Genomic DNA, 23,074 nt, shown 5'->3' with positions numbered 1-23,074 from the left:
TTTAGTAGAGATGGGGTTTTGCCATGTTGGCCAGACTGGTCTGGAACTCCTGGCCTCAAGTGATCTACCTGCCTTGGCGTCCCAAAGTGCTGGGATTACAGGCATGAGCCACCTTGCCCAGCCAAGATTTTTTCCTAATTTCCTTTTTGATAATTTATTGTAGTGTATAGAAACACAACTGAGTTTTGTGTATTGATCTTGTATCCTGAAACTTTGTTAAATTTGTTTATCCTAATTTTTTTGGTTAATCTTTAGAATTTTCTACGTATCATATGAAGATATATAATTTTCTGCACATCTATCAGATCATGTAATGTGCAAACAGAGATAATCTTCTTCCTTTCTGATTTGAATACTTTTATTTTCCTTTTCTTTTCTACTTACTCTGGGTAGGAATTATAATACTATGCCGGATAGAAGTGGTGAGAATGTGCATCATTTCCTTGTTCCAGATATGAGAGAAAAAGCTTTCAGTTTTTGACCATTGAGTATGATGTTAACTGTGTGCTTTTTATATTCGGCCTTTATTGTGTCGAGGTAAATTCCTTCTCTACCCAATTTCTTGAGAATTTTTATCATCAAAGGGTATTGAATCTTGTGGAATGCTTTTGCTGTGTGTGTCTTTTGAGATTATTATGTCATCTTTGTCCCTCATTCTGGTAGAATGCATCTGTGAAGGCATTTGGTGCTGGGCTTTTCTTTGTTGGAAGGCTTTTGATTACTAAATTAATCTCCTTATTAGTTATTGGAGTGTTGAGACTTTTTAATTTTTTATGATTCAGTCCTGGTAGGTTGTATGTTTTTAGGACTTTATCTGTTTTTTCTAAGTTGTCCATTTTGTTGACATATAATTTTTTTTTCTTTTCTTTTTTTTGAGACGGCGTTTTGCTCTTGTCACCCAGGCTGGAGTGCAGTGGCATGATCTTGGCTCCCTGTAACCGCCTGCCGAGTTCAAGCGATGCTCCTGCCTCAGCCTCCTGAGTAGCTGAGATCAAAGGCACCTGCCATCATGCCTGGCTAATTTTTGTATTTTTGTAGAGACGGGGTTTCACCATGTTGGCCAGGATGGTCTTGAACTCTTGACCTCAAGTGATCCACCGGCCTTGGCCTCCGAAAGTGCTGGGATTACAGGCCTATGCCACCACACCTGGTTTTGTTGACATACAATTATTCGTAGGGATTCTATAGGGATTCTTCACATTTCTGTGGCATGAGTCGGAGTGTCTCCTCTTTCACTTCTGATTTTATTTCTTTTTTTTTTTTTTTTTTTTTTTTTTTGAGACTGAGTGTCACTCTGTTGCCCAGGCTGGAGTGCAGTGGCGAGATCTTGGCTCACTGCAAGCTCTGCCTCCCGGGTTCAGGCCATTCTCTTGCCTCAGCCTCCCGAGTACAGGCGCCCGCCACGACGCCCGGCTAATTTTTTTTGTATTTTTAGTAGAGTCGGGGTTTCACCGTGTTAGCCCGGAAGGTCTCGATCTCCTGACCTTGTGATCCGCCCACCTCGGCCTCCCAAAGTGTTGGGATTACAGGCGTGAGCCACCTAATTTTATTTCTTTGTGTATTTTTCTCATTTGTTTTTCTTAGTTATAAGGTTTGTTGATTTTGTGGGAAGTTTTTTTTCTAAGAAAATCCTAAGAAACATTTTTTTTTATTTCATTTTTGTTTATACTTTAGTAAGCAAGGAACATTTTAATTTTTTCTTATTTTTTGAGAGGAAAATTACATGCTCATTTTATTCATGTCTCTAAATGCAAAGGCCCAAACAAATAAAAATTATGAAATTCAATCCAAGAAAATAAAAAGAAGAAAGAAATGCAACGAAAATTTAACATTTGAAAATATTTTTAATTAACTCTAACATATTAATAGAGAAAAACTGTTTTACCTTTTTAACAGGATCAGAAAACACACTTAATATAATGTAGTACCTATTCATGATTATTGGAAAAAACAAACATGTAGACCTCAATGTATTAGGTTAACTTCCACACCCTGTTAAATAATATGTAGTAAAACTGGATAGGCAAGCAAAAAACGAAAAATAGAACTCTACAGTAAACATTATCTTTAACAAAATTGGGTCGGTTTCAGAATGATACAATAGTTAAAGTAAGTACTGATATTTGTTTCATTCAGATGGAGAACTTACTATTTTGACCAATGTTAAAAAAAGGCAAGACAGGTGTGAAAGCAAAACACTATCTTAAAATGAATAATGGTAGTTTTATAACAGCTGCTAATTTGAGCCTGCTTTTATGTAATAAAATCCTAGACACAGCATTTGCCCTACCATCTTAATATTGCTACCTATGCCCATACTGTGGATTCACCTACATCATTTGGGAATCACACTACAGTGTTTATAATAATCAACACCTGAGCAGCTGACTCGTGGCTTAGACTTCCCACTTTAGTGTATTTTTAGTTCAAGTCCAGAACGCTTATTATGGTGCATTCAAAATAGTTGCCTTTATTTTGCACATATCTTTCTAATAGCAAATATTTTTTTTCTTTGCTTTCTCCATGTTTGAAACTTGCACTACATTAAAGGGATATTCTGCAAAATTGTCAGCATCTCTTTCCCTCATTCTTGTGTCTGGGCTCTGTATTCCAAAAGGATATTGAGGGGGAAATAAAAGCAGTAATGTGAGATTATCCCTGGGGTGCATTTAGAGAATGTTGTACTTTCCTTGTTGCCTGTCTTTATGTTAGAAATTTAGATAAACCACTCCAATAGCTCACTTAATAATAGCTGTCATAATCATTACTATGATCTCCTACCTGGACAATATAAGGTGGCAGTGGCTTCCCCAGAGAGCCTGGCTTCAATTTTATTGTTTTGGAAGTGGCACAGAGTAGACCCTGTTTAAAGAAATGCAGACAAGTTTTTCTTTAAAAAAGCAATAAATTAATGGATCTAGTCATTGATCATAACCAGACATTATGTGCCTCCTAACAGAACAACATTACACAACCTAACAAAATCTTGATTAAAAAAAAAAAAAGATCAAGCAAGAGTGTGACTAAATTAGCCTCTAGATCAATTTACAGGAAATTCAGGGGAACAGAAGAACATGTAAACCATACTGCAATTAGCAAAATCCAGGCTGTGAAATATTCAAAAGAACCAACAACTCAGTTTTTTAAAATAAGAAATTGCAAGGGAAAAAGAAGGTAATGAGGGAATTCATAGATTAAAAGATATACAAAAGACTTATCAACTAGTCACAATGTGTGAGCTTAACTGGAACAAATAGTAGCAAGAAAACATGTATGACTTAGATGATGGATGAAAATGTCAATGGTAGATATTTGTTGATAAAAGGCAATTATTGTAAACTTTTAAGTGTAATTGGAGAATATGTTTGTTTTGGAGTCCTTGTTTTTTAAAGATACATATGCTAAAGCTATTTATGAAAAAAAATGTAGCTTTTGAGATTGAAGAGGAGTAATGATAAAACAGGATTAGGTAATAATTGTTGAAATGGGCAGTAGATACATGGGAATTCAGTATACAATTTCGTCTATTTTTGTATGTCTTTTGAGATTTTCAATGACAAATGTCTCAAAAATAAGTAATTGTTGGATGCTGAGAAATACTTCAGCATACATGTAGGGTACCCCAAAGAGGGCACAGAGGTCTACCTTGGAGGACATGAGAACTGGATCTTGGATGAGTCAACCATGGGTGTAATGGGATGGAGAAAATTTTGTTTATTAAATTTTACCCTTAAAATGCTGGGACTATAGGCATGAGCCACTGTTCCCAGTCTAGAACAGGAATTATTTCTGTCTTCTACATGGTTATTTCTCCAGGACTTACTACTGAGTCTTACACGGAAAAGAGACTTAATATTTTCTTGTGTTTACATGCTAACAAATTGGAGCCCTCAGATTCTGAATGTTTTTGAGGATGGCCATAGTGATCTCTCTCTAGTGTACTAGGATAACTAGTTTTATGGTTCCTTTAAGAACTCCTCCTTCCTTCCATGTAATCTGGTGGGACTATTAACCATGGTCCCGTAGATCCACTTTTTGGGATGAACAAATATCTCAGGTTAGGCCCCTTAAGTTACAGTTCAAGGGAAAAGCATATGACAGAAGCATGGTCAATCAGAGTCTGTTTCAAGAATTTTCCAAAGTAGAAGTAGAAGTAGGGCTATTTTGACCTTGTCTGAAGGAGAGATGACTCCAGAGTTGCTGGTGTTATTCTTGTCTGCTTTGTGGAATAAACTCATCAGAGAACAACTCAGAGAAAAAGGCAGATGGAGCAATTGAGAGGGAGAGAGCGAGCGAGCTGATGTTTTAAGAGTTAATATTTTTTAGTCCTGGCGTTTTCACCCCTCCAGTCTTGATTCCATAAGCCTTGAAGCTGTTCCCAGCAAAATGGACTTATAATTTCTACTTTCACTCAGGCTTGTTTGAAATATGTTTCTGTCACTTGCATCCTAAATAATGCTCACAAAGCACAAGGCTGCTTAGCTATTGCCAGTACATTACAATTAAATGGAAGATGTACATTTTCTCCTATGCAGGCTGTATGACTGACTAAAAATGCCAAGTTTATTAAGTGTTGCTGGAATCAGATCAACTTGGTGTATCAACCTTGCTTATTTCAGATGTTCTGAGTGTCGTATTTGTATTTCATAAAAAGAAAGATAAAGCCAAAATCATTGTTGCCTAAGATGTGCTGTTTTCTTGCTAGACAGAATCATTCACAACCTGAGATCAGTGGGGAAACATAATGCAATGAGTCCTGGGTGCTGAAAATGTCAACTCTTTGGATGTAATTAAATGGATCTGTGAGTGTGGTATAGACAGAATCTGAGACAGAATTTGATCATTTCTCAAGTTCCCTCTTTTACTGTTTTTAATTGTAACCTGCCTACCAAGTGTGAGCTTGACTATGAGGTCTCAAAGATTTGAACCTTGTGTTCTGAATTTTCTTTAACTTTCTACGTGAGAGTGTTTCCTGAGCCATATAGAGCTATATAGCTCCACCAGGGTCCTCAAACTATAGACCTCTCCCCAGAGCCTGGGCTATCAATTTGACTGTTTCATCTTCTCCCACACAGGTTGAGGTTTTCCTAGTCACCAAAGAATGCTTTTGGAAGTATAAGGACTAAGTCCTATAAAAAGGCTTTGGTGTTACCAAGATGATGGAATTCCCTTCTTAGTATAATTCAAAAAAACAGTAGTAATATATAAAACAAATGTAAGAAATCCATACATGCCACCCCCCCACCCCCAAATTCTTATTTTTCCCATGCTGACTATTTGAATGTTTTAAAAATATTGGATATTCAATTCTTTAAAAAATATTTTGTGTTTCTGCTTCTCAGCCTATTTTATGGACCATCTAGCATGAATGCAGTTAATCCAGGCAGCACTTGCCTATTTTCTTTTCTTTCTTTCTTTTTTTTTTTTTGTTTGAGATGGAGTCTCCCTCTGTCGCCAGGCTGGAGTGCATTGGTGCGATCTCGGCTCACTGCAATCTCCACCTCCTGGGTTCAAGTGATTCTCCTGCCTCAGCCTCCTGAGTAGCTGGGACTACAGGTGCGTGCCTCCACGCCTGGCTAAGTTTTTGTATTTTTAGTAAATACAGGGTTTCACATGTTGGCCAGGATGGTCTTGATCTCTTGACCTTGTGATTTGCCCACCTTGGCCTCCCAAAGTGCTGGGATTACAGGCGTGAGCCACCGCTCCTGGCCCACTTCCCTATTTTCTATTGTTCCTATCTACCTGGAAAACACTGAAACCAATTCATGTCAAAATTTGTCCACCAGCCTAAGGTACCAGCTCTACATTCCTATCTGTGGTGTTTCCATCATGTAAGCTTTTCTGCTTCTTTCTCTTTTCCTGCGTTCTCATCCTCATGTTGCAGGAACAGCACTGTTTGTTCCCTGACTCTCTCCCTCCAGAAACTTTTCACAGTGCCCTCTAGATAGAACATCAATTGAGTGGTTAAGGAACTATTCTACATCCACATGTATATCCTCTTTACTGGACGTTCTCTTCATCAGTTACCTTTCCAGAGACCTGGCTCTTCCATGGGAAGAGGTTTCTACTTATTTTTTTCAAGTGGGGGATGTTGATCCTTTTATATTCCTTGGGTTTGACATCATCTTCTGAGCTCCCAATACCACCTTCTAACTATTACTTCTCTGACGCTATGTGCAACCCCCTTGTCTTTTTGACATTCATGCCACTTACTTTTACCACCCTATACTACTCTTGGTTGTTATAATTTACCAACCTCTCAGTCATTCCTTATCCATTAAAGCTTTCAGCATGATGTTCATGATCTTTCCTTTGACTCCAGGTCCCACTGTCATCCCTAGTGCCTCCTACATCCGTATGAATGATCAGTCCTACCCCCAGTCTCTTCCTTCCTTGATCCTGATCTCCAGGAAGTATCGTGTGTCTCCTCAAAATGTATGTACTAAAGCCCTAACGCTCACTGTGATAGTATTTGGATGATGGTTTCCTGCTTCATCCATGTCCCTGCAAAGGACATGAACTCATCCTTTTTAATGGCTGCATAGTATTCCATGATGTATATGTGCCATATTTTCTTAATCCAATCTATCATTCATTGACATTTGGGTTGGTTCCAAGTCTTTGCTATTGTGAATAGTGCTGCATGTGTCTTTCTAGTAGCATTATTTATAATCCTTTGGTTATATACCCAGTAATGGAATCACTGGGTCAAATGGTATTTCTAGCTCTAGATCCTTTAGGAATCGCCACACTGTCTTCCACAATGGTTAAACTAATTTACACTTTCACCAACAGTGTAAAAGCATTCTTATTAAATAAGGAATCTTTTCCCCATTGCTTTTGTGTGTCAGGTTTGTCAAAGATCAGATGGTTGTAGCTGTGTGGTATTATTTCTCCGTTCTGTTCCATTGCTCTATGTATCTGTTTTGGTACCAGTACCATGCTGTTTTGGTTACTGTAGCCTTGTAGTATAGTTTGAAGTCAGGTAGCATGATGCCTCCAGCTTTGTTTCTTTTGCTTAGGATTGACTTGGCAAAGCCAGCTCTTTGTTGGTTCCATATGAACTTTAAAGTAGTTTTTCCCAATCCTGTGAAGAAAGGCAGTGGTATCTTGATGGGGATGGCATTGAATCTATAAACTACCTTGGGCAGTATGGCCATTTTCACAATATTGATTCTTCCTATCCATGAGCATGGAATGTTCTTCTATTTGTTTGTGTCCTCTTTTATTTCGTTGAGCAGTGGTTTGTAGTTCTCCTTGAAGAGGTCTTTTATATCCCTTGTAAGTTGGATTCCTAGGTGTTTTATTCTCTTTGATGCTATTGTGAATGGGAGTTCATTCATGATTTGGCTCTCTGTTTGTCTGTTATTGGTGTATAAGAATGCTTGTGATTTTTGCACATTGATTTTGTATCCTTAGACTTTGCTGAAGTTGTTTATCAGCTTAAGGAGATTTGGGGCTGAGACGATGGGGTTTTCTAAATATACAATCATGTCATCTGCAAACAGGGACAGTTTGACTTCTTCTTTCCTTAACTGAATACCCTTTATTTCTTTCTCTTGCCTGATTGTCCTAGCCAGAACTTCCACCACTATGTTGAATAGGTGAGAGAGGGCATCCCTGTCTTGTGCCAGTTTTCAAAGGGAATGCTTCCAGTTTTTGCCCATTCAGTATGATATTGGCTGTGGGTTTGTCATAAATAGCTCTTATTATTTTGAAATATGTCCCATCAATACCTAGTTTGTTGAGAGTTTTTAGCATGAAGGGCTGTTGATTTTGTCAAAGGCCTTTTCTGCATCTATTGAGATAATCATGTGGTTTTTGTCTTTGGTTCTGTTTATATGCTGGATTACATTATTAATTTGCATATGTTGAACCAGCCTTGCATCCCATGGATGAAAACCCACTTGATCATGTTGGATAAGCTTTTTGATGTGCTGCTGAATTTGGTTTGCCAGTATTTTATTGAGGATGTTTGCATTGATGTTCATCAGGGATATTGGTCTAAAATTCTCTTTTTTTGCTATATCTCTGCCAGGCTTTAGTATCAGGATGATGTTGGCCTCATAAAATGAGTTAGGGAGGATTCCCTCTTTTTCTGTTGATTGGAATAATTTCAGAAGGAATGGTACCAGCTCCTCCTAGTACCTATGGTAGAATTCGGCTGTGAATCCATCTGGTCCTGGACTTTTTTTGGTTGGTAGGCTATTAATTATTGCCTCAATTTCAGAGCCTGCTATTGGTCTATTCAGGGATTCAACTTCTTCCTGGTTTAGTCTTGGGAGAGTGTAAGTGTCCCGGAAATTATCCATTTCTTCTAGGTTTTCTAGTTTATTTGCATAGAGGTGTTTATAGTATTCTCTGATGGTAGTTTGCATTTCTGTGGGGTCAGTGGTGATATCCTTTTTATCATTTTTTATTGCATCTATGTGATTCTTTTCTCTTTTCATCTCTATTAGCCTTGTTAGGGATCTATCAATTCTTTTGATCTTTTCAAAAAACTAGCTCCTGGATTCATTGATTTTTTTGGAGGGTGTTTGTATCTCTATCTCCTTCAGTTCTGCTCTGATCTTAGTTATTTCTTGCCTTCTGCTAGCTTTTGAATGTGTTTGCTCTTGCTTTTCTAGTTCTTTTAATTGTGATGTTAGGGTGTCAATTTTAGGTCTTCACTGGTTACTCTTGTGGGCATTTATTCTATAAATTTCCCTCTACATACTGCTTTAAATGTGTCCCAGAGTTTCTGGTATGTTGTATCTTTGTTCTCATTTGTTTCAAAGAACATCTTTATTTCTGCCTTCATTTAGTTATGTACCCAGTAGTCACTCAGGAGCAGATTGTTCAGTTTCTATGTAGTTGAGCAGTTTTGTTTGGGTTTCTTTGTCCTGAGTTCTAGTTTGGTTGCACTGTGGTCTGAGAGACAGTCTGTTATAATTTCTGTTCTTTGACATTTGCTGAGGAGTGCTTTACCTCCAACTATGTGGTCAATTTTGGAATAAGTGCAATGTCGTGCTGAGAAGAATGTATATTCTGTTGATTTGGGGTGGAGAGTTCTGTAGATGCCTATTAGGTCCGGTTGGTACAGAGTTGAGTTCAATTCCTGGATATCCTTGTTATCTTTCTGTCTCGTTAATCTGTCTAATGTTGACAGTGGGGTGTTAAAATTTCCCATTATTATTGCATGGGAGTCTAAGTCTCTTTGTTAATCTCTAAGGACATGCTTTATGAATCTGGGTGCTCCTGTATTGGGTGCATATATATTTAGCATAGTTAGCTCTTCCTGATGATTGATCCCTTTACCATTATGTAATGACCTTCTTTGTCTCTTTTGATCTTTGATGGTTTAAAGTCTGTTTTATCAGAGACTAGTATTGCAACCCCTGCTTTTTTTTGTTTTCCATTTGCTTGGTAGATCTTCCTCCATCCCTTTATTTTGAGGCTATGTGTGTCTCTGCATGTGAGATGGGTCTCCTGAATACAGCAAACTGATGGGTCTTGACTCTATCCAATTTGCCAGTCTGTGTCTTTTAATTGGACCATTTATTCCATTTGCATTTAAGGTTAATATTGTTAAGTGTGAACTTGATCCTGTCATTATGATATTAGCTGGTTATTTTGTTCGTTAATTGATGCAGTTTCTTCCTAGCATCAACGGACTTTACATTTTGAAATGTTTTTGCAATGGCTGTTACCTGTTTTTCCTTTCCATGTTTAGTGCTTCCTTCAGGATCTCTTGTAGGGCAGGCTTCTTGGTGACAAAATCTCTAAGCATTTGCTTGTCTCTAAAGGATTTTATTTTGCCTTCCCTTATGAAACTTAGTTTGGCTGGATATGAAATTCTGGGTTGAAAATTCTTTTCTTTAAGAATTTTGAATATTGGCCCCTACTCTCTTCTGGCTTGGAGAGTTTTTGCTGAGAGATCTGCTGTTAGTATGATGGGCTTCCCTTTGTGGGTAACCCGACCTTTCTCTCTGGCTGCCCTTAACATTTTTTCCTTCATTTCAACTTTGGTGAATCTGACAATTATGTGTCTTGGAGTTGCTCTTTTCGAGTAGTATCTTTGTGGTGTTCTCTGTATTTCCTGAATTTGAATGTTGGCCTGCCTTAATAGGTTGGGGAAGTTCTCCTGGATGATATCCTGAAGAGTGTTTTCCACCTTGGTTCCATTTTCCCTGTCACTTTCAGGCACACCAATCAGATGTAGGTTTGGTCTTTTCATATAATCCCATATTTCTTAGAGACTTTGTTCATTTCTTTTTACTGTTTTCCCTACACTTCTCACTTCATTTCATTCATTTGATCTTGTATCGCTGACACTCTTTCTTCCAGTTGATCGAGTCGGTTACTGAAGCTTGTGCATTTGTCACATAGTTCTCGTATTGTGATTTTCATCTCTATCAGTTCTTTTAAGGACTTCTCTACATTGGCTATTCTAGTTAGCCATTTGTCAAATCTTTCTTTAAGGTTTTTAGTTTCGTTGCACTAGTTATGTAGTTCCTCCTTTAGCTCTGAGAAGTTTAATTGACTGAAGCCTTCTTCTCTTAACTCATCAAAGTCATTCTCCATCCAGCTTTGTTCCATTGCTAGTGATGAGCTGTATTCCTTTGGAGGAGGAGATGTGTTCTGATTGTTTGAATTTCCAGCTTTTATTCACTGCTTCTTCCCCATCTTTGTGGTTTTATCTGCCTTTGGTCTTTGATGATGGTGACATATGATGGGGTTTTGGTGTGACTGTCCTTTCTGTTTGTTAGTTTTCCTTCTAACAGTCAGGACCCTCAGCTGCAGGTCTGTTGGAGCTTGCTTGAGGTCCACTCCAGACTCTGTTTGCCTGGGTATCAGCAACAGAGGCTGCAGAAGATAGAATATTGCTGAACAGCAAGTGTTGCTGTCTGATTCTTGCTCTGGAAGGTTCGTTTCAAGGGTGTACCCAGCTGTGTGAGGTGTGAGGTTCAGTCTGCACCTCGTGGTGGATGTCTCCCAGCTAGTCTACTAAGGAGTCAGGGACCCACCTTAGCAGGCAGTCTGTCCGTTCTCAGATCTCAACCTCCGTGCTGGGAGATCCACTGCTATCTTCAAAACTGTCAGACAGGGACCTTTACCTCTGCTGAGGTTTCTGCTGCTTTTTGCTTAGCTATGCCCTGTGCCCAGAGGTGGAGTCTACAGAGGCAGGCCGGCCTCCTTGAGCTGTGGTGGGCTCCATGCAATTCGAGCTTACAGGCCACTTTGTTTACCTACTTAAGTGTCAGCAATGGCAGCGCCCCTCACCCACTCACCGGCACCTTGCAGTTAGATCTCAGACTGCTGTGCCAGCATTGAGGGAGGCTCTGTGGGTGTGGGACTCTCCGCACCAGGTGTGGGATATAATCTCCTGCTGTGCCATTTGCTAAGAGCCTTGGTTATGTGCAATATTAGTGTGGGAGTTACCCAATTTTCCAGCTGTTGTGTGTCTCAATTTCCTTTGGCTAGGAAAAGGAAAAACTTTCCCCCTTGTGCTTCCCAGTGGAGGCGATGCCTTGCCCTGCTTCAGCTCTTACTGGTTGGGCTGCACCTGCGGACCAGCACCAACTGTCCGACATGCCCCAGTGAGATGAACCTGGTACCTCAGTTGAAAATGCAGAAATCACTCGTCTTCTGTGTCGCTCATGCTGGGAGCTGGAGGCTGGAGCTGTTCCTATTCGGCCATCTTGGGCGCACCCCCGGAGTTGAATCTTTGAATAGACCAATAGCAGGTTCCAAAATTGAGGCAATAATTAGTAGCCTACCAACCAGAAAAAGTCCAAGATGAGATGGATTCACAGCCGAATTCTACCAGAGGTACGAAGAGGAGCTGGCACCATTCCTTCTGAAACTATTCCAATCAATAGAAATTGAGGGAATCTTCCCTAACTCATTTTATGAGGCCAATGTCATCCTGATACCTAAGCCTGTCAGAGACACAACAAAAAAATAAGAATTATAGGCCAATATCCCTGATAAACATTGAAGTAAAAATCCTCAATAAAATACTGGCAAACTGAATCCAGCAGCACATCAAAAAGCTTATCCTCCACGATCAAGTTGGCTTCATCCCTGAGATGCAAGGCTGGTTCAACATATGCAAATCAATAAACGTAATCTATCGCATAAACAGAACCAGTGACAAAAACCACATGGATATCTCAATAGATGCAGAAAAGTCCTTTGACAAAATCAACAGCCCTTCATGCTAAAAATTCTCAATAAAGTAGGTATTGATGGAGCATATCTCAAAATAATAAGAGCTGATTATTACAAACACACAGCCAATATCATACTGAATGGGCAAAAACTTGTAGCATTCCCTTTGAAAACTGAAACAAGAAAAGATGCCCTCTATCACCACTCCTATTCATCATAGTATTGGGAGTTCTGGCTAGGGCAATCTTTCTTTCTTTCTTTTAATATGTCTTTTTCTAATTTTAATTTTAATATGTGTTTCTTTCTTTCAATATGATGTATCATATTTTTTTTTCCCTATGATAAGCCATTGTGGCATATCTGGCATGAATCCAACTTGATCATAGTGAATATTCTTTTCAGTGTGTTGTCGAATTTGCTTTGCTAGTGTCTTTTAAGGATTTTTATATCAACATTTATTAGATATATTGGTGTGTAGTTTGTGTGTATGTGTGTGTTCTTGTTTGGTTTTGCAATCAGGTTATGCTAACTTTGCAAAATTAGTTTGGAAATATTTTTTCTTTTAATTCTAGAATAGTTTGAGAGGAATTAATATTTAATTCTGTAAATGTTTGGCAGAATTCTGTAGTTAAGCTATCATATTCTGGGCTTTCTTTTGATGCAATAGCTTTCTGTACTGATTTAATTTTCTCACTCTATATTTATCTGTTATATTTTCTATTTCCTCATAATTTAATATTAGAAGGTTGTATGTCTCTGGAAATTTATCCAATTATTCTTTTATTAAATTTAGTTACATATAGTTGTTCATAACAGCTTCTTGTGATCCTTTGTATTTCTTTAATATTATATGAATGTCTCTTTTTTATCTTTGATTTTATTTGAGTCTTCTCACTTTTTACTTCAGTATTCTTGCTAAAAGTTCATCAATTTTCTTTTTTCTTTTCAAATACCAATTATTTTTTTTATGTTTTAAATTACTTCTCAGTCTCTATTGCATTTATTTCTGTGCTGAGGTTTATTATTTTCTTCTTTCTATTAATTTTGATTTTATTATTTCTTGCTTTTGCAGAAGTGAAGGTTATCATTTAGTTACAATTTTAGGTTAAACTTAAGAACTAATCAATATTAAATTAATTTTTGTTTTTACTTCTACCAGCAGTTCAAGGTGTACTAAAGATAAAAAAAATCAATCATCCAAAGTTCAAAGTCTTAGTACATAATTGGTGAGGAGCTTGCACTTTGGTTTACAAAATCTTTAGATTCTTAGCTTTCAACTGCGTTTTCAAAGAGCCCATCAATGGATCTCTTCATCATCCTGGTGATTTGTCTTTCTTGTCTGATTCTTCTTTCTCTGTGGAACCGAAGCTATGCCAAAGGGAAGCTTCCACCTGGCCCAACTCCTCTCCCCATTATTGGAAATATTCTACAGTTAAATACTAAGAACATCAGCAAATCCATAAGAATGGTAAGTATGACTAATTTTCCTTTATTTTTGTGCAGTGAGTAAGTCAGATATCCCCATAACTCAGCAATATATGTCCCCAGATACCAAGTTTTAAAGAGATGCCTTTATAGAGATGTGTCTATTAGACACCCAGATATGCCTTTATAATGTAGACATGTAGAAGAACATGCAATCGGTACATCCAAAAGAAATGAAGAAATCAGCAAGTTTGAGGCAAATAAGTGTTTACTCCACAACGGATGTTTCAACTGGAAAGCAATTATAGACTGTATCACCTAAGAGAAATGTTGGAGATAAATGCTTTGTGCCACAAAGTGAAACTAGCACTCAGGCAAAAGTTTTCTCAGCAAGGCAATTTACTTCTTCAGAAGGGTGCTGCCTGCATCAGTCACGATCACAAGAGTATACTGAACAAAGGAGAGAAGGAGGTTTTATCTCTACCATGTAGTCTCTACCTCTGTGTCACTCACCCCATGGACTACAGTCAGACCACACAATCTAAGCTGACCTGATTAGCTATTTGTGAATATTTTCTTAAATAAGGAAGGGAAGGGAGATGTGAATTACAGTGGTGGGCCATGAAGTTTCAAAGGGTGGAATGGGTGCAGAGTGGGTAACTAAGTAAACAGAGGTGAGTTATTGATTAGAGCTGACAGGAAAGTAACTACGGGCAAGGAGGCATGGAGAACAAGAAAGTTGAGTTTGAGAACAAAGAACAAGGAAGAGAAATTCATTTTATGCAAGGAATATGGGGGCTTCCATTTATATAGGAACTCGTTTCAATTATATAAATTGTCAGATTTCTTCATTGGTAGATTAAACAAATAATGCATCATCAGTCATTAGTACAAGAGTGAATTTGCATATTTGAATCAGATATATACAAAGTTTTCTTGTATATTGTTGAGAGCCCAGTTGTTTGTGAAGAAAATGTTTTTCATAATTCCTTATTGACGTCAAAGTTTATCAGCAGTTCAACACGGCAGTAGTTGCTCAAGATGTGAGTCATTCCTGCCACCAGTGGAACATTACTAAGATCATTGATCCATGTTATGATTGTTGACATTGCCAGGAGCACAAATTCTTTGTTGATATTGTAATCCAGGTTGCTTTAACTCTTCTTTGGTAAATGCTAGTGAAAATGGAACAGCTTTTGGTTTTTAAATAAGTACCGATTTACAGTGTCACAGCACCACATTTTCATAAAGCATATATGAATTGAAATCAAGGGAATTACTAAGAGTTCAGATCTTTCATATTTCATACTGTAGTTCTCAATAAATGAGTAGCTTCTCTACTGCAAGTTGTTTACATAGCAGTTGCTCTCTAAAGCCTGAAGAATGATCTGGAATCTGTCTTTCTCTTAAGAAAGCCAGTTACTGGAATACTGCTTCTGGAAGCTCATTCTTCCTATGCCTTGGCTTTGAATTTAAAGAGATTGTGTCAGCACCCCAGCTCATCTATTGATTATTTAAATTCACAGATTTAAGCAGGATTAAAACCTCTCTTCGCTTTAATTTCCATTTCTTGAAGATGTAAATAAGAAAGATTTTGCACAGGTTACTTAAGTACACCACATTTTCTAGAAGTAATTAAATACCTCTTTACATGGTGCATGTGAGTTTCAATGGCGAAAGAAAATTTAAAGTGACCCTATCATTAAGGAACTTACAGTTTAGAGGATAGGAATATATTTATGAAACAACAATGCAAGTAAAGGTATGATTACACACTGTGTAACAGGGACATGGTAGAAAGAGACCATGTGATTTCAAGGGACTAACTGTTAGAGCAGCATTCAGGCATTCAGCAAAGGATTCTCTGAGTAATTGAAGTTGGAGCTGATAATCGTAAGAATGATTAGGAATTAAACATATCAAATATCAACAAAATCCAATTTCACATGTTTTCAATCTGGGGGAGAATTGCTTCTGTTGATGAAAACAGTCAAACTGCAAAATACTTGAAGAGATTTATTCTGAGCAAATGTGAGTGACTATGACCCACGATACAGCTTTCAGGAGACCCCAAGAATATGAGCCTGTGGTGGTCAGGGCATAGTTTGGTTTTATACATTTATACGTTTGAGTATGTAAACATGAGACTCCTGTCAATACATTTAAGATCTACATTGGTTTGTCCCAGAAAGGTGGGACAACTCGAAGCAGTGGGAGAGGGGTTGCTTCCATGATATCCAGATTTTAAAATTTTGTGATTGATGATTGGGTGAAAGAGTTATTGTTAATAGAGAGGAATGTCTGCGTTATGATAAGAGTTGTGGGGACCAAGGTTTTATCATGCAGATGAAGCTTCCAGGCAGCAGTCTTCAGAGAGAATAGTTTGTAATTGTTTCTTATCAGAGTTAAGGTCTGTGTTAATGTTAAATGTTGGGCAACTTTTCATGAATTCCAAAAGGGAAGAGGGCATAATGAGGCATGTTCAATGCCCCTTTCCCATGATGGCATGAATCAGTTTTTCAGGTTAAATTTGGAGGGTCCTGACCTAGAGGAGGAAGGCTGTTTAAATTGCTGGTGGTAAGGGAGTGGGGCCAGCTGGCGGGGAGAGGGGTGCTTTGAATTTTATTTTTGATTTACACTTCTCTCCCTAAGACCCTGAAAAGAGGACAAAAGTGTTTGTAGTTCAGAGAGTAAGTAAGAATATGGTACAAGCTGAGAGTAGAGAGGGAAGCAGGGGACAAGATATGCAGGCCGTGCAAGGATGTAAAAAACACTTGTTTTTATCATAAGATCAATATAGGCCGAGCCTGGTGGCTCACACCTGTAATCCCAGCACTTTGGGAAGTGGAGGCAGGAGGATCACCTGAGGTCGGGAGTTCGAGACCAGCCTGACCAACATGGAGAAAACCCGTCTCCACTAACAGTAAAAAATTTGCAGGGCATGGTGGCATATGCCTGTAATCCCAGCTACTTGGGAGACTGAGACAGGAGAATCGCTTGAACTCGGGCGGTGGAGGTTGCGGTGAGCAGAGATCCTACCATTGCAGTCTAGCCTGGGCAATAAGAGTGAAACTCCGTCTCAAAAAAAAACGAAAGGAAAAAAGAGCAATGTGATACCATTAACATGCTTAAAGGACAGTCAGGTTAACATCTTCCTTGTGAAAAGGTCACTATAGTTTGTAGAATGAATTTTTAGGTCGGCAAAAAAAGTTCTACAATAGAAAAGTTGAAATATTGTAAGTCCCATATCATTTAGGATACCACATAAGCTGATATTACAGAAAGATGATGCTGAAAGAAGATAGGAGATTATTTCTATCTCACACAAGAAACTCTAGGTGCTCGCTGTCAGCTTGCCTCTCCTCCATGATGCCATTAAGAGAACCAGTTTTGTTTTTTTTTCAATCTTTGTAGTTCTAGTATCTTCTGCCTCTAGACTATTTTTCTCATTTGCATGGTCATAGTAGGGACATCTCCATGCTATTATTTCAACCCATGGGTAGGGGCAGAAATGAAGGGGAAGCAATTGTCTGTTATGCACAAATGTCGAATTTTATCACAGCACTGTGCTTACATGAGTTCATGGAAACTGAGTCACATGGCTGCATCTAGCTTTGAGTGAAGGTGGGAAATATGTATGACCACACTCCTATGTTATCATACATTATAAAAATATGGCAGTGTCTCGTGCTAAAGTAAATTTATCAAGAATGAACAATGATGGACAATTATTAGACTACACATGAAGCAAATTAGATGGACTTCCCTTAACCCAAAGAAGAAACACAGAATTTACTGTAATTGTAAGAAGATAGGAGAAAGTTGGTACAATTATTAGTTTGACATAAAAATTTAATAAAATAATAGGACCAAAATGTATAATATAGCCCCTGTGATATAGTAGGGGCTGAACAAGAAATAAATATTGAAGCTGATACTAACACTAATAGAATTATTACTAATAAAGTGATGATAATTACTATTCAAATACTTTTTTCTTATCAAATAATTGATTCTAAAGAATTAAATTTTATATAATTGGTGGAGAAGTATTAAAACATCTTTCTGGCAAGTTTAAAAATGTTTCCCTAAGCTACCTACATTTTATTTTTGAAATTTACACTTTATTTGCATCTGCTATTCTTTTTGCAGCTATCAAAAGATTATGGCCCTGTGCTCACTGTTTATTTTGGCATGAAGCCCACTGTGGTGTTGCATGGATACGAAGCAATTAAGGAAGCACTGATTGATCAGGGAGAAGTATTTTCTGGCCGAGGGAGTTTTCCAGTGGCAGAAAAAATTACCCAAGGATTCGGTATGCTTCCCTTGGGGTATGTGTGTGGGTCTGTAAGTTGTAAAAATTTGAAAAATTTGAAGAAATTGAGAAATCGTAAGTATTAAAAAAATTTATGAAACACACTTTTCATATTTTCTACCTGAGGCTAAGAATAATTTTTCTATAAACAATCATTAATCTATATTTAAAATCCGTGAAAGTGACACAATGTCCCTGTTAAACATTATATTCATGATAACAAGCCATCTAGCCACTAATTTTTCACGAATTTGTTACAAAGAGAAGTTCATCATAAATTATAGTCAGTTGAAAAAATAGAAAAGCAATAGAGAGATGAGAGAGAGAAGGAATATTACCGAGTTATCTTATTCACCAAATATTTTGCTGCCAGGTCTTAGTCATGGATACCCAGAGATTATTTTAGGAAGCTTGAATAGTGTGCATGGAACCACATGAGTTTGGAATATTTCTATCCTCACCTTCAAATATGATTCTAAAAAAGCATGAGCAATATTAGAATACAACAGAAGACAAAGCATAAAGCAAACGTATGTTCTGAAAACATCATGGAGAAACATGATCAGAGTATGAGTATGTATCAGAATTGATATTAGAAAAAGTTTTTTTGATTAAGTGCTGGAAATTTCTTTTATTTGTTTTTGGAGCTAGCCTTAAACTATCAAGTCTTCTGGTGGATCACAGGGTTCTGGCAAACAGAGATATGACCTGAACGGAGTTCTGACTTCTTCTGCACTGTTTTCTTTTTTTTTCTTTTTTTTATCATGTCAGCCCCTTTATTTATTTATTTATTTTTAAATTTATTTATTTATTTATTATTATTATACTTTAAGTTCTAGGGTACATGTGCATAATGTGCAGGTTTGTTACATATGTATACTTGTGCCATGTTGGTGTACTGCACCCATCAACTCGTCAGCACCCATCAACTCGTCATTTACATCAGGTATAACTCCCAATGCAATCCCTCCCCCCTCCCCCCTCCCCATGATAGGCCCCGGTGTGTGATGTTCCCCTTCCTGAGTCCAAGTGATCTCGTTGTTCAGTTCCCACCTATGAGTGAGAACATGCGGTGTTTGGTTTTCTGTTCCTGTGATAGTTTGCTAAGAATGATGGTTTCCAGCTGCATCCATGTCTCTACAAAAGACACAAACTCATCCTTTTTTATGGCTGCATAGTATTCCATGGTGTACATGTGCCACATTTTCTTAATCCAGTCTGTCACTGATGGACATTTGGGTTGATTGCAAGTCTTTGCTATTGTGAATAGTGCCACAATAAACATACGTGTGCATATGTCTTTATAGCAGCATGACTTATAATCCTTTGGGTATATACCCAGTAATGGGATGGCTGGGTCATATGGTACATCTAGTTCTAGATCCTTGAGGAATCGCCATAATGTTTTCCATAATGGTTGAACTAGTTTACAATCCCACCAACAGTGTAAAAGTGTTCCTATTTCTCCACATCCTCTCCAGCACCTGTTGTTTCCTGACTTTTTAATGATCGCCATTCTAACTGGTGTGAGATGGTATCTCATTGTGGTTTTGATTTGCATTTCTCTGATGGCCAGTGATGATGAGCATTTTTTCATGTGTCTGTTGGCTGTATGAATGTCTTCTTATGAGAAATGTCTGTTCATATCCTTTGCCCACTTTTTGATGGGGTTGTTTGTTTTTTTCTTGTAAATTTGATTGAGTTCTTTGTAGGTTCTGGATATTAGCCCTTTGTCAGATGAGTAGATTGCAAAAATTTTCTCCCATTCTGTAGGTTGCCTGTTCACTCTGATGGTAGTTTCTTTTGCTGTGCAGAAGCTCTTTAGTTTAATGAGATCCCATTTGTCAATTTTGGCTTTTGCTGCCGTTGCTTTTGGTGTTTTAGACATGAAGTCTTTGCTCATGCCTATGTCCTGAATGGTACTACCTAGGTTTTCCTCTAGGGTTTTTATGGTATTAGGTCTAACATTTAAGTCTCTAATCCATCTTGAATTAATTTTCGTATAAGGAGTAAGGAAAGGATCCAGTTTCAGCTTTCTACTTATGACTAGCCAATTTTCCCAGCACCATTTATTAAATAGGGAATCCTTTCCCCATTTCTTGTTTCTCTCAGATTTGTCCAAGGTCAGATGGCTGTAGATTTGTGGTATTATTTCTGAGGACTCCGTTCTGTTCCATTGGTCTATATCTCTGTTTTGGTACCAGTACCATGCTGTTTTGGTTACTGTAGCCTTGTAGTATAGTTTGAAGTCAGGTAGCGTGATGCCTCCAGCTTTGTTCTTTTGACTTAGGATTGTCTTGGAGATGCGGGTTCTTCTGCACTGTTTTCTAAGAGGCTTCCTGGAAATGTTTCCTGTGAGCCTATTTTTTCCCCTTGATCTGGTCTTGACTCTGGCAGCCTAATATTGAACTTCTTTGATGTTTCCTTCCATATTTCATGGGAAAGATTTAACAAATAGAGGGGAAATGTTGAAATGAGACTAGCTGTCTGTTTAATGACTGTACCCCTTATCTGAGAAATGATTATCAGGAGATATCTTCCAATGAAAAAGTGCTGTCTCACATTCTCCTGATAATTCCCTCCTCTTGTTATTTCTCTTAAAATTAACTTACAATTTGAAAAGCCAGCCCTGAAAATTTAAGCTATGACCAGGACTCACCATGTTTATTGCTGCAGGATCATGAGCAAGCATTTTGCCTTTATGATTTTTAGCATCCCGTAAAATGGGACAAAGCCTTCAGTTTACAGAATTATTCTGAGGTTTAGTGCAGCTGGTGGATTAAGAATAGTTTAGCAATATGCAAAATTAAGAATCCTGACCATTAAATAGTAGTTTGGGTTCAAAGAGGAGGCAGGTGTGATGAAGGGCTCAATGTGAATCCCTGAAGCTGACACCATTATATTTACATCCTGCTGAAATGTCAATATCAGCTCCCAAGATGAGAACTGTCAGCTTGTATTCATGACAATGAATAATATTTTCTCTCTCTGTTTTTTCTTTTGTGTTGATAGGAGTTATTTTTAGCAATGGAGAAAGATGGAAGCAAATCCGGCGTTTCTCTCTCATGGTTTTGAGGAATATGGGAATGGGGAAGAAAACAATTGAAGACCGAATTCAAGAGGAAGCCTTGTGTCTGGTGGAAGCATTAAAAAAAACCAATGGTGTTTATTTCTTCATATAATTAACACTAATAGTTTGGGTAGAACAAATGGTATTGTAAATAGACTACAAAATATGATGATGGCTGAAGTATCGTAGTTTACTTTTTGCTCACATGACAGTAATTAGGAGGTGAAGTGTTTGGAGTAACAGTCTTTTTAGGTACCAGGTTAATTGGGCTTTGATATCTTCAGCAAATGTCTTTCAATATCATCAATGATTCATATCTCTGTGTGATACAGGAAGGAGAAAAGAGCAAGTTAAAAAGCAAATACTTTAGGCCAGGCATAGAAGTGGCACACGTAACGTCTCTCATGTGTGCCACTTAGTAACAGGGCCACACTTAACTGCCAGAGAAGCTGGAAAATGTGGTTTACTCTGTGCACAGGAAGAAAAGAACACGGATTTTGGCAATCAGCTATCAGTCTTGGCCACATATGCTTAAAAAATTAGGTAACTTTTCTAGTAAAGTGTTTAAGAACAATACAGGGGTTGCCAACTACCACCAAAGTGTGGGGCTGCCATCCGCCCCTCGTAATAGAGTGTGGATATGAAGAGACGGTACTGCAGCAGCACAGATCTCTGCGGTGCATAGATGTGTGTGTGCACTTGCAGGGCTGGGAGAGGAGGTGGAAGAGAAAGGTCCAGGCAGGACAAGCAAGGGGTAAGATCATAAGATATATGTGGTTTTATAATGTCATGTATTGAATGAATTTTTTTGTGTGTTTAACTTTTAAATGTTTTTCAAGAACAGTATTAGCTGGATAGTACACTAGTCCTTTATGTTGGACACACCAGGGTTTATTTAACTAATCCTCTGTTTTGGCCAGATAGGTTGATTCTAGTTTTTCCTGCTCTTAATATACAAAAGTGCAACCCATATTAATTATTGTAAATCTCTGACTACTTTCTTTGAATAAAATTTGGAAATAGAATTAGTCAAGCAATGAATATTGAATTTTGGCACATATTATCTGTGAAATTATTTGTATCCTTAATTTGTATTGAAGCAGAACTTGTTATTAACTCGTTCAACTTTTCCTGTGGTGACTATTACCTTCTCTCAACTCCCTGACCTTTAGTCATCCAAAATCTACTTGATTCCACTTTGTTGTAGGGACCTCACACTCTTGGGGAAGCCCATTTCATCACTAATAACACTAACAGTTTTAAGTTATTTCCACAGGTTGAGGAGAGCTAATTTACATAATAACTTCTAATTTTTGATCTGAGCTTGCATTGTCTTTCTAGAGTTGTGGTGTTGTCACCACACAGAGGCAGGAGGGACCTACCTATCATCCAAAATCTGGTTTAGATGATTACAATAGGGATGCCACACAAACACCAATAGGATATGAAAGGTTTATTACTCACATAATGTTGCTTTCAATGAAGATCAGGCTGACACCCAACCAGGTCCCAAATGACACTGAAAGAGCAGCAGGAGGATAGTGGCATGAGGTTTTCATGGCAATTAGGGTTTAGGGCTGGGTTGAAGTTTCCTGTGTGCAGGTCAGGGCTTGGGTGGCTTAATCTATCTATTTGTGCTAACAGAGGGAACTGTTACGTACCTTTTTTTTTTTTTTTTAGGCATTTCAAGTTTATAGTAGTGGTGGCATGTCCAGGTAGTTTCTATTACGGAAACATCTTAGAAATCAATCATTTCCAATTATTTTAAGCAGTCAATTTTAGATTTATATGAAAATTGTGTTTTAACTTCTGACTGGTATTGTTTGTAGCATCTCCCTGTGATCCCACTTTTCTTCTGGGTTGTGTTCCCTGTAATGTCATCAGCTCCATCATTTTCCAGAATCGTTTTGATTACAGGGATCAGAAATTTCTAACCTTGATGAAGTATTTTAATGAAAACTTTGAAACTGTGAGCACCCCCTGGATACAGGTAAGGCCAAGGTTCTTTTTAGAATGTGTAATAGTTTTCAAGCTCATCTATAGCTCATGCCTACCCCATCTCTCTGCCCTATTTAAAAATGTCCAAAGTGCCGGGCACGGTGGCTCAAGCC

The 23,074-nt window shown here is 38.0% G+C and overlaps 2 protein-coding genes across 5 annotated transcripts in view; one reads left to right on the top strand and one right to left on the bottom strand.

The window, feature by feature from the left end:
• Positions 1–23,074, bottom strand: part of LOC103216306 (histone H3.3A-like) — an 85,316-nt gene that overhangs the window by 12,292 nt on the left and 49,950 nt on the right. The window contains exon 2 of one of the 2 annotated variants that reach the window (XM_073019191.1): positions 2,782–2,862. The gene's annotated coding sequence lies outside the window, so the exon portion shown is untranslated. Of the gene's footprint in view, positions 1–2,781; positions 5,430–23,074 lie in introns of those variants that run through there. The other variant, XM_073019192.1, reaches the window with a different exon arrangement.
• Positions 1–23,074, top strand: part of LOC103216805 (cytochrome P450 2C3-like) — a 42,638-nt gene that overhangs the window by 8,565 nt on the left and 10,999 nt on the right. Inside the window, exons 2-5 of one of the 3 annotated variants that reach the window (XM_073019188.1) lie at positions 13,522–13,621; positions 17,731–17,893; positions 20,906–21,055; positions 22,793–22,953. In XM_073019188.1, coding sequence (XP_072875289.1) covers positions 13,619–13,621; positions 17,731–17,893; positions 20,906–21,055; positions 22,793–22,953 — 477 coding nt within the window. In that variant the 5' untranslated portion in view covers positions 13,522–13,618. Of the gene's footprint in view, positions 1–13,438; positions 13,622–17,730; positions 17,894–20,905; positions 21,056–22,792; positions 22,954–23,074 lie in introns of those variants that run through there. The other 2 variants (XM_073019187.1, XM_073019189.1) reach the window with 2 other exon arrangements.

Source organism: Chlorocebus sabaeus, chromosome 9, assembly GCF_047675955.1.
Source record: "Chlorocebus sabaeus isolate Y175 chromosome 9, mChlSab1.0.hap1, whole genome shotgun sequence".
Taxonomy (NCBI): domain Eukaryota; kingdom Metazoa; phylum Chordata; class Mammalia; order Primates; family Cercopithecidae; genus Chlorocebus; species Chlorocebus sabaeus.
The sequence above is the reverse complement of the archived record's forward strand: the minus strand, read 5'-3'. Positions and strand labels throughout refer to the sequence as shown.